Raw genomic sequence first — 12,934 nt, 5'->3', positions numbered from 1 at the left:
ACTGCTAGAATACTTTATGTTCAGATAGCAATGTTGAGTTTGCCATTTAAAGGTAGCAAACCTTGTCTGATCAACAACAACTCTGGGTGCTAGACGTGGGAGGTATTTCTTACCTCTACTTTATAAATACGGAAACTGAGGCTCAGAAATGCGTAAGTTATTTCTCAAGGTCGCATAAGTAAATAGAAGTGGAACTGGAATTATGTCTTCTGACTTCAAATTTAATGTTCTTAACATTAAAGGTAAAATGACTACACACCTGGCCTTGATTTCATTCCTCCTTATTTTTCTTTCAATTCTAAAATAACATTCATCCAAGAGATGTACAAAGTCTAACCCTGTTTAATAATGACATGAACCAATTATTCTCCACCAAAAGGAATGAATGAGAGCTGAAATAACATTTTCAAAAGACCAATTTTAAACATTATTCTGAAAGTGATAATATTAATTTCATGTCAGAAAGTGGTATTAGATAATTAAAAAAACACATAGTGAGGTATTTGTTCAACATTTTTAGTGCCGACATGTCTTTTGTTATTTTTATACTTTACTTATATTTTTACCAAAAAATTGTGACACCTAATTGCAACACACACACACACACATACATATGTGTGTGTATATACATATGTGTGTGTATGTGTGTGTGTGTGTGTGTGTGTATATATATATATATCTGTATGTTCAGATACTACCAAAAGACTATACACAAAAGAAGCCCAGGAGTTGGCAATGATGTTTATATGTACAATTAAGAGCATAAAAATATGAACAAGAAGTTGGAATTCTTTGTTCACTGTTTCTAGTGAGAAAGGAGGAAAGAAAATAAAATAGATATGACAAAAAAGCAAATATTAAATTATTGTAACAATATGGTTGAAGTCCACTGTTCTCACATTTTAAAAGTATTAGCATAGTTGCTCCCCTAATAAGGCAATGTGTTTTAATTTGTTTGACAATATATTGACTGATTAATTTAAGAACATCAATTTTGAATTTGAGCTCTGTTGTTCATCTTGAAAGATTCACTATAATATTTATAGTTTAAATCAGCTTCATTCTGATTATATTTAAACTTCACTGATGCTAATAAATTGCCTTACAATTTTATTGTTACACTATAGATCTATCACTTAAGTATGTTTTATGTAAACTAATATACATTTGTACTTAATAAATGAACATTCTGAATCTCGATGGCATGCTCATTTCCAGAATTAAGGTTCCTAAGGGAGAAAACAAAATGTATGCCTGTGGAAGCTAAACACAATGCTGTATAATCGATTGGTTCACTTAAAGGCATCGGCCATGCTCCCTCTGATGACAGATTAAGTAAATATGAGAGTAGACAGCACCCGCATTATGGGTATTATACTGCATATTGTAGGGAGGATTATGAAAATTGGTCATGCTCTAGAGCAAGCAATGTAGATGAAAATGCTTTATGAGAAATGTATTTACAAAGAGATGGAGGGAAATATTTACATTAATTCTATAAGTGGTGAATAAATGGTGACATATAGAGTAAATGAAAACCAAAATAGTATTTAGGATTTTCCAGGAGCATAAGAGAGTCCTTTAAAAATAGCCGAGATTTTCAGATAGGTTTATTCTTTAAATTTCTATTGGGCTCATGAAATGGAAAAAAACAAAAAGTGAACAAGAAGAAACTATAATCCCTAACAACGCACAACAGAGAGGCAAAAGTGATGCCGCTTATTGCTAAAACACTGATCAAATGAATTATAGGTCAGATGAGCGGTGGGACCTCTAAGTTCTCCTTAATTGTATAAAACAGCCTTGAAGCTTCAGAGCAGGTTAGACTGAGCTTCAACAGGGCGGACTTGCCCAACGGTAGGTTTCTGGGTTAAACCACACCAGGCGATCAATGAACACCACATTGTACACGAGTCACAGGCTTGACTTACAAAGCTGGTGGGGACAGTCACTGCAGGAGTGGCTTCGTGCAGAGGGGCTACAAAGAACGGAGCTGTCAACGGCAGCCTGTTCTCCGCTGATATTACGATTCCCACCAGTGACAGTCTCCAGTTCTGTCTCTTCCTACCGCTGTAAAGTCAACAACAAGGGTATGTCTAATACAACACAGGGCATGACACTGTACTTGAGTGATATTCATTACACGTGCTTTGGTTAAAACCATCCCCTTAATAAGCAGTTGGTGATCTTTCAAGTCATTTGAATCTATTCAGAATTGGTACCGCTGAGTTACTGATCTAGTTTTCTCACCTGCAAGAAGGGACTAACACCTTGATTCCCCCCATACCTTTTTTTAAACAAAGATGTGATAAAAATAAATAAGAAATACTGCTATCAGAGACAACATAGATGGACCTTGAGAATATTATGCTAAGTGAAATAAGTCAGTCAGAAAACCTAAGAACCATATGATTTCACTCATATGTGGGACATAAAACTGAAACTCAAGACACAGACAACAGTATGGTGGTTACCAGAGGGGAGGGGAGTAGGGGGTAGTAAAGGGTAAAGGGGCCAACTATATGGTGACGGAAGATGATTTGACTTTGGGTGGTGAGCACACAATGCAACATACAGCTCATGTGTCATAGAAATACACACTTGGAATCTATATAATCTTATTAACCATTGTCACCCCAATAAATTTAATTAAAAAAAAAACAAATAAGAAAATGCTTACAGCTATTGGAAAGAATGAAGCAGTACAGAGATTGAGGGTGTTCTAGCTACAGCTGTAAGATCATCATCCTGGCACCAACCTTGGGGAATAAATAGCAATGAATTTGAACCCAAAGCTGCTATCCATAGAGGGTGATATGACAAGAGGAAAAGGCTGCGGGCTGTGTTTTGTTTCCTCTCTATCCATAATAACTATGTTCCTATCAAAGTGAATACCAACTCCTACTGCTCATTACGGCTGTCATGTTTTTCACAGTCTCATCTGCCTTATAATTGGAATTCTTATTTTAACAGCATTATCTTAATGTTATTGCTAGCTGTGGAATGTCTTGTGATGAGTGCAACATTAGAGTTAATTTGGCCCTACATCTTTGGTAATGGATACTGTCTAGAATATAATTAACTATAGCTACTCATACTTGGACTGAAATATGTCAAGGTTACTTCCCCAATTTTTGTAGCTTGTCACAGGTGGCCCCTACCATGTTTGCTTATCATTTCTCATATCTGACTAACCCCATTTTGCTCATGGTCTTTTCCATTAGAGTGGCAAAAATCAGAATTCCTAATGATGTGGAGTTTCTTTTTCTTTCTCTCTTTTTATTGTTAATTAAAGCTGGTTATGCCTTTCAGTTGAGCTTCCCAGTGAGAAAAATTAGTATTCTAATAAGAATTAAGAAAGTACTCCTAGGATTATAGTCAATGTGTAATTTAAAAATATAATAGAGTAAATAAAAAATAGATCAAATGACCTATATTGTTAATTTAAGTAGCACCTTCCATTAAGCAAAACCTACAGTTCTTATAATTTAATGTCGCAGCAATGCTACTAAAGCAATGATATACATAATATGCTAATAAAGTAAAACAATATCACTTAATGAGTTTTTATTCCCACTCAGGTGTGATGATTTCCTATTGCTTATTGAATAAATGCCTGGAAGGATATACCTAGCAAATACTTTACAATTTACACATAAATAGGATAAACCAAAAGAATAAAAAAACCTTAGAGATAAACACAAGAAATTAATTTTTAAAATATAAACATTTCAAAAGTTATTTTCCCAATACTAAAGTGATAAACCAAGGACTGTGAGATTCAATTAAAATTTAATCTTTGACGCCTGGGACTTGCTTCATAATAATCACTAGGGGGGCAGCTGAGGAAAGGAGGGCAGAGATGCAACAAGATTAGCTCTGAGTCACCAATTGTTCAGGCTGAGAGATATGATTCATTTCTCTTGTATGCTTAAAATGGCCTATTAGAAACGCTACAAATTCATCTTAGATTTTAATATTTTATTTCTTATTTAATGAAGTCATTTCACTTAAAAAGGGCCTCCGAAGCAGCTGGAAAAACACAACTGTTTTATGAAGGTATTTTTCCAAAGCTGCATTTCCAGATTCTTGTTTTATAGGCACATATTAGATACCCCCCTGCTCCCGGCCTCTTATTTTACAATATTCCTCAGTTAATGTCTATGAACAAACCAACATTTGAAAATAAGCATACCTATACATGGGTAGACAAGTTCCACCTACATAGAAATGCAGGCCTCCTCAAAACCAAATCCAACAATGACGTCCACCACACACGTATTAGAATGACAAAACAAAATACAAAAATATCAACAGTACCTCGTATATAATTTCTTTCTAAGATGGGCTTTCCATGATGAAATATGTAAAGATGATACTGGGTCATTTTTGCTTTTGTTTCTTAAGATGTATTGGGGCCCTGGCTGGTTTGGCTCAATGGATAGAGCGTTGGCCTGCGAACTGAAGGGTCCCAGGTTCGATTCCGGCCAAGTGCACATGCCTGGGTTGTGGGCTTGATCCCCAGTGGAGGGGGGGGGGGATGTGCAGGAGGCAGCTGATCGGTGATTCTCTCTCATCATTGATGTTTCTATCTCTCTCCCTTCCTCTCTGAAATCAATAAAATATATTTTTTTTTAAAAGAAAAAAAAAGATGTATTGGGAATGGCAATGGTCTTAAATAACAGCTTCTTCTCCATGAAAAATTTTACCTAAACTTTACCTATGTTATATTTAGTTTATCATATTTTTACATGTCATTAATGGTTCAACCAGAGCCTTTCATCATGAACCAAAAATTAAAAGAGGCTTATACAATAAATACCAACAAATTAAAAGGCTTAAATATGAACAAGCATCTCTGGTATAAAAGTGTAGAACTATGACTTTTGATTAAAAGAAAAGTGTATATTAAGACTTGAGGTAAATTTTCATATTAAATATCCTAAATTTTAACCTAGTTGCTATTTTATTTTCTAAGCAAAATATGAGAACATATGAAAATGTTTACCTAGAGTATACCATTATTGGTTTCTTAGATTCTACATTTAAAATATCTCGCACAATACTTCCAATATCTGGAATTTCACTTTATAGGATTTCTGTTTGATTTAATGGTATTTTATAGAATTCTTGGAGTCAGCTATTTCATTGAGGATATGAACCTGATCATATTATCTACTAATGCATGTAATAGAAAGTAGAAAATACAAGTTAAATTACTAACCCATTTTAAATGAAATGTAAGCAAATAGAAACATCAACTTAGTGTAATAACAACTGTCACAGGGAACTATAGCCTAATAAAATATTTAAACAAAAATCATAAAATAACTATTATATGCTGCCACCACACAAGGATGCTCCAAGATAATCTAAAGATTAGGAAAAGGAGCCAAAAATATAACTACTTTTGTTGCTGTTAACACTGATTAACTAGTATTAAGATATTCATATTAGGTTGATGTTAATATAGTAAGCATTAATATTTTAACATATATACTAGGAATGTGTGGTAAGTACTTGACAGTACTCAATACCCTACTATGTTTCACAGTCTGTATGTTCTGCTGAGCACAGTTTTTTTTGATGGGTCCAATATACCTGTTTTATCTTAGGGTAGATGAAGGATGGGGGTGGGGTTGGAAATTCAGTCTTTTACTCAGAGTTGGAACACTGTCCCCAAGAAATGCTAAACTGTACTTATTACTTTCCAATAAATGATATTATAGGCTACTTTACATAGCCACTTCTTACTTGTAAGACTGCTGTATAAAAATAGTTCATGCTACCATTGCTTAACTGTGACATGACTGTGTCCTTAAGTAGTGCATTGCTCTGCTGAATGACAGCCAATAGGAATACAGGCGATCAGGGTCGTAAGCCTTTTGTAAATGTTTCTCTTTATCATATCAGACACTGAGAGGTGAAACTGGGTTTATCCTCTTGCTGGTTTTGTTCATTTTCATCTTTATATTCTTTTTTTAAAAAATATATTTTATTGATTTTTTACAGAGAGGAAGGGAAAGAGATAGAGAGTTAGAAACATCGATGAGAGAGAAACATCGATCAGCTGCCTCCTGCACATCTCCTACTGGGGAGGTGCCCGCAACCCAGGTACATGCCCTTGACCGGAATCGAACCTGGGACCTTTCAGTTCACAGGCCGACGCTCTATCCACTGAGCCAAACCGGTTTCGGCCATCTTTATATTCTTTATATTAGTCATAAGAAGCTCAAAATAGTCCAGTGGGATTAAAAAAAAGAAATAGATGCTCAGGAAAACCATAATAAAACTGCAGAACACCAAAGACAAAGAGATTGTAAGAGTTATTGGGGAGAAAAGCTGGATAAACTACGAAGAAATGACCATTACACTGTTAGATTTCTCAGTGTGAGCATGAAAGCCAAAAGCCAGAACAATTTTCATATAAACAAAATGGTTGAGTATGGCTCTCTCAATGCAACGTAAGTAGATGCTTAATAAAGTGCAATTCAAAACATTTCTTAGATTGTAGGCAAGAAGGGGATGCTCCAGGCCCTGAGTGAGCCTGAAGAGGAGAGTGGTGGAAAAAAAACACAAACCAGAATGTAAGATCTCATGGAGAATATACTCTCGATTTTCTAAAACTATGTACATGCAAAAGGAACATGTTACTGGAAGGAAACAATTTCTGGCAGTGACTACTTATGGGTGGTAGGATTATGGAAGATTTTAATTTTATTTATTTCTGTATTTTTTTCTATAGTGATGATTTATTACTTATATAATCAAAATATGAATGGTATATGTTAATAAAATAATTAAAACACCAGCTATATTACAAGACAGCTGTAACACTCTGAAAAATAAGAAACCCCGGGAAAGTAAACACGCTGCTCAGACCAGCTGCTGGAACTGCTGTCCAGGAAGGAAGCGCCGGACGTCCCTGGCTGTGCCCAGCAGCAGGAGCAGGGCTCACGCTGCCCCTGCCCCAGAGTGAGGGCAGCCACGCTCAGCCTGCGAGGGGCTCACGGTGTCTGCCTTGGACTCACACAATGCACCTGTAAGTGTCTAGGGTATCTAGTGGGGATTCCAGAAGGAGTGAGAATAAAGAAATAGTAACCAAAAGTTAGCCAGAATTATACAAAGCAAAGGTGTACAGACTTAAAAAACTGCGCAGAGTGCCAAATAGGAGAATTTATACGTATCAGAGAGAAATGTAAGAACATTGAAAAACAAGAGAAAATTCTGAAAGGTGCCAAAAAACAAACAAACAAGTACAAAGAATCAAACCGACATCAGACTTGAGACAATGGCGTAATATACTTAAAGTTTCGAAGAAGAGATATTTGATACTGAAATTTATATATAACTAAACTGTTATTTACATGTGAGGACAAAATAAATATATTGGTAGGCATTTAAGGTTTCAAAGAATATGCCACATAAAATTTCTCTTTGAAAAAATCTCATGAAGGATTTACTCTAGTGAAATATGAAATAAATCCATGTGCAAAAAACTAGATATAGAAAGTTAAGGAGAACAAAGAGAGTTCATTGTTATTTAAACATGTCATAATAAAAAGACACACTTATAATATATGTATCAATTATTCCATGCACTTAACAAGGTGTGGGAGGAATAGTGGGAGCTGAGAGCACGCTAAAGTATAAATTTTGCTTGAGATGGACTAGGCAGGAATGTTTATTAATGAGCTTTAGACATTGATAGGGAAAAATAAGCATCATTATGAATCTTGAGAAGGAATAGCAAAGAGAAACACAGAAACAGAATATGAAATGCTCAGTTTAGTAGAAGAAAATCAATTTATCCAAAAGAAATTGGAAAAAGAACCAAAAAGAAGCAAGGCTACTAACAACAACCACCACACACACACACACACACACACACACACACACACACAACACACACACAAAATGAAGTCGCCAAAATAAGCCTTGGTGAAATAGTAATTATTGTCAGTGTAAATAGATTACCAATTAAAAGACAGACTCGAAGAGTGACCGGGGGGGGGGGGAGGCGGCGGATAAAAAGCTAACAGTTTTTTCTACAAAAAATAGGTGTGATACAAAAGGAAAAGAAAATGAAAACAAAGGAATATAATAAGGACTAACAGGCAGGGAAATATGAACTAAAATAAAGGAGAGGTAGAACATTTAAAACTCTACAAAATAAAATTTAGGGTTAAAAACCATCACAATGAAAACAAAGGAAATAAAATTTAGAAAAAATAAGAGAGAATAATTATGAACACATATACACATAAATGCATCCTTGAACATTATTAAGCAGCAATTGACATGTATATGTACGTTAACCACATTTGTTCCTTAAATCTGTGCTTTCTAGTTCTTTGATTAGTCCTAGTCCTCCTTGGCCTATGTGTATCTTATTTACATTCATCATTTTTCTCCTTACTTGAGCTTTAGCAGTATTTGAGAATGTTTTAAACAGTTGAGGGAGAAAAAAGAAGTTGTATTCAAATAGTCCAGGTTTTGTTAAAAGATTTTTACTAAAGTTATTTGAAAATGGGGTCAAAATGAAAGGAAAGCACTTACTGTAACTTTCATTTAACCATTCTGCCTCTCTTCTCATTTCTCCCCCAGTAATGGGAGACAGACACACAACCTTCCTAATGTTCCAAGCTTCCTAATGTTCAAGTAATCTGTGAGCTACAGAAGTTAAAAATCAAGCAGCTAAAAAAATCCACAGGCAACTGTCCTCTAAATACTGGCCTTTGTATAGCGCCCATGAATCAATTATATTTATTCCTAAATTTTTGAAGGAGTCTATTTTTATAGTCCTCGCTTTTCTTGTAGAAAAGCAAAATATCAAAATAGCAACCTGAAATTAGTCACATGAGGGCATTTTTATAAAAGGGAATAAAATTATTTCCAATCTACATTGTGTCTTAATCTTCCAACTTAATCAGCTTACTATATATAAAATATAAATACAAAAGTAATAAACATACCAGCAAATTACTCTGCCTCTAAATGCTTTGATTAGTCACTAATAACAATCCGTGGAGTTTTCCTCTTTGGGGATTATTATTTTCAAAAATCATCTCATGCATTACTTCAGGATCCTAATACCACATTTACTTGCACATGATGATTTCTCCTTCACCATACTCTATTTCTGCATTTGCAATAAAAGAATATACTAATCCTGTCATTACCACAAATAAAAATACTCACTGTATTTTACAATTCTCAACATTCAAAAGTGAAACTATGTAATTAAAATGCAACCATCTCCACCCACCTTTTAGAGTCAACTTTGTTAATATAGAAGTGAATCATTAATTAAGGGGCATTGGGTATCCAAGGACTAAATATAGTCGCTTTGTTTCTTCCATCATATATATATTTTAAATTCCTTTGGCTCCTATCTGTTGGGAAAAGGCTGTCAGGTGAGCCTAGGCTAATAGATTCTCCAGTGGATTTGTTATGGCTCATGTCATACTATTAAAACCATGTGCCTTGAAAATGGCATAATATATGTAGCGGAATCTTGTCAACTCTAGATAATCAGACTCGTTTGGCTTCAGGAGCAGATGCAGATTAGAGAAGAGATATAAATATGCAAATCACAGCGGCCCCCTTTCAGCACCACTGTTCCTACCTCTAATGGCCCTCGCAGAAAGTCTGCTTGTTCGGCTCCTACTTCCAGTGCTACGTCCACAGAGGCAAAGGGACGGCTGGCCATCTGCTGTCGTTCTCGAAGCAGTTGCTGGCGAGAGTTAAAAATGATTTGTTTTAAAATAGGTTTACACACATTAAATTCAACAATATCTTGTTCTATTTTTAACAAATGACAGTCAAAATTTAAAAATCAGCTAATGCACATATTCATATCTACATCACTCAACATGAAAATTGTTTTTTCTCCATGGCCTGGATTACCAGTATATGCCACAGAGGCTTTAAGTGAATGACGTACAGCGAATGGCCTGCAATGAACTTCTCCCTGACCTCCATCCAGCAGGCCTAATGAAATGTGCTCAAAAGCATTCTGAACACTTCCAGTAAGAGGTGTTGCTTAAGTGAGAAGTGCTATTATGATAATGGCTATGCAAAGTTTCTCCACTCTAACTCAAGCTTTTGTTTTAGCTGAAAGCAAATAACAGTAAAAATGTTTAAGGAAAGTTAATGAAAAGTTGTCAGAATGCGTTAATAGAGATGAAAAGAACATATGCCCTCCAAGACTAAGCCTGGTAAGTCATCAAGGTCCCCTATCCATTGCTATGGAACCAGCAGTTGTTACTGGCAGCATTTAGAACATTATTCAAAGCCTCCATGTTCGTGGTTTGAAATGAGGACTGAGTAGTGTGTTGCAAAAATTTTGTGCCAGAGCTTCACCCCCAGATATTTGTTTCTTTTCCAATTTGCCTATTCTGGGCTTTGGCCAAGCTAACACCAATAAACTAGCAAGTCCCAACCAATGTTCAAGCAACTTTATATTTCTGCCTCTCCTTGAAATTATAATATTCATTAAGTCATGATAAGAAAAAATTGATGACCGGCACTAGATTTTGCAAATTGTGCCCTTCTCATTCTATACAGCTAATACAACTATTATTAAATATTAAAAGTGGATGAGCAATGCAATTAAATAGCCTTTCAAATGAGAAGAAAACTGTATCACTGAAGAAAGGCAAAACCCTTGAACACATGAAGGGCTTCATTATTCACTGAGATTTTTTAAATTCACTGGCATTAACTTAAAATGCTAACTGGTCTATGAATGTACATGTATAGAGTACTGAAATGCATCATTCATAAAATTCCCTTTTAGATGATGAAGGGATGCCAGGCAATGCCTGATGGCAGTTCATTATCTAAGATTTTGTTCTAACACTTGTGGCACAGCAGTGATGCTGTTCATGAAATGTGCAGCTAAAACAGAACTTAAGGCCTTGCTTTGTTAGTATTAAAAAGAGACCATCCACGTGCCAATATGGGATAAAAATAATACAACTATTATGGAGTAATGGTTTTTCTTTAAAAAAAATAAGGAAGTAAGGGAGATGTACTAAAACATTTAAAGTAAACATAAATGTGATCTAAATCACCAAATTATTAGCTTTATTATAAACTCAAAATTTATTTAAAATACAGCTGCTAGCAAGTAGAGTCTTATTTGTGCCTTTCTCAATGGGAGAGGCCAACTGATCTGAATAATGTCTACGCAGAATGCAAATGTAATGTTATTTCAAACTAGAGGCCCAGTGCACGAAATTCTAGTGGCTGCTGGCCGGGGGCTTCCCTTCCCCTGGGCTGCTTGCCACCACGGCCCCCTGGTTGAACTCCTGGTCGAGCTCCAGGTCGAGGGGACAATTTGCATATTAGGCTTTTATTATATAGGATGCCAAGGGATACCAACTATAGAAAACACCATGCTCTCTGTCTCTGGTAAAAACACAAATGCGCGCGCACGCGCGCACACACACTATACAAAGTAACTTTCCTATAGTAATACGCAAATAGTTTTGAGAAAATTGTAAATTATAATTTAGGTTTGAAAACAATTTTCTAACATTTGTATTAAAAAGTTTCTTTATTAATATTAGTTGTCCTCAGTTAACAAAATGAAGTTTGTTTCCTCATCTTACCTTTATCCTACACTTAAAAGGTCTACAAAATACAATTAATGAATAGTCGATACCACAAACTGTAATATAAATCTATAAATATTCCAAATTCACTATCTCTGACAAAAAATAGTTTCTGAAATATATTATTGTTACCCTAACATTTATGATAAAGAAAAATCAGTGACAGTCATAGTTATTGTTCATCTTTTTATTTATTAGAATACAAAATTATTTTTTTAAAATTCCGGTTTGTCTTCTGAGCTTTGCGTTTCAATTATTTTTTTAAAGAACTGAATGCCTAGTATAGTACCCTTTACAAAGAAGGAAGAAAAACAACAATTTTCTTGCCCAGTACCTAACCCTATAGTTTGTAAACAACACACACTAAGATAAAATCAATTAGGGCAGAAGGTGATATACAGTGAAGGACACAAATAAGGAATTAACCGGATGAATTTATTCCAAGGTACTCAGGAGAGGGCTGGTTCAAGGACTCTAGCCAGCATACTGAATTTCTGACTTTGATAAATTAATGTAAATGTTCTGACTGGGAAACTTTGAGGAGATGGCCTAAAATAATATAATGGGATGACAATATTATCTACTACGAATTTCTGGCCCTCAGTAGCCTCAATAATTGTCCCCCCCTCTTTTGCCGCTTAATATCTGTATGCATTACTTCCCGATTTTTGCCCCCTCTATGTCAAAACAAAGAAAAGATAAACAGCAGGCTTACAACTTAAAATTTTGTCCAAATTTAATATAAATACTGACAGGTGATATAGCTGCACTTGATTCAGAAAGACCTGTGTTTGAATACCAGTTTGTATACTTGTTAACTATTTCAGCTTAATTGAATTATTGAGACCTCTCGAAGCCTCAATTTTTCCCATCTGCGAAGTGGGGACATTAACATTGCCTATACCTACTCCTATACCTCAGTGGGTTGAGTCCCAGTTTCTCCACCCACTACCTAATGGACCATAACCAAATGAGCTTTTAGGTCTTTTTCATGCTTATTTCCTCTGGAAAAAAGGAAATAATAATATAAGGTTGGGACTAATGAGATAATGCAATCGGTTTGCTCAGCACAGAGGCTGGCACACTGTGAGCACTCTATGACTATTCATTGGTACAATTATTATGTCAAATTTCAAGCACTAATTTGGTCTTTCATGATGGCACACTAATTACCACAGGCCCGTTTCCTCCAGCACTAGTGACACATTTAGCTCTACTGGTCTCCCTTTCAACAAATGTTGCAAATTCATGTGACAGTTGGAAAATGTCATGATTGTGGTAAAATAAATTTAGATTTGGAACTGCTTTCTGCC

General features: G+C 35.3%; 1 protein-coding gene across 1 annotated transcript in view; it reads right to left on the bottom strand.

Moving 5' to 3' along the window:
* The window catches only part of ATRNL1 (attractin like 1), a 474,447-nt gene that overhangs the window by 164,643 nt on the left and 296,870 nt on the right, over positions 1 to 12,934 (bottom strand). The window contains exon 32 of the mRNA XM_023753345.1: positions 9,629 to 9,736. Coding sequence (XP_023609113.1) covers positions 9,629 to 9,736 — 108 coding nt within the window. The remainder of the gene's footprint in view (positions 1 to 9,628; positions 9,737 to 12,934) is intronic.

This window comes from Myotis lucifugus, unplaced genomic scaffold (genome assembly GCF_000147115.1).
Source record: "Myotis lucifugus unplaced genomic scaffold, Myoluc2.0 scaffold_44, whole genome shotgun sequence".
Taxonomy (NCBI): Eukaryota; Metazoa; Chordata; class Mammalia; order Chiroptera; family Vespertilionidae; genus Myotis; species Myotis lucifugus.
Note: the sequence above shows the minus strand (reverse complement) of the source record. Positions and strands in the feature narration are given on the sequence as shown.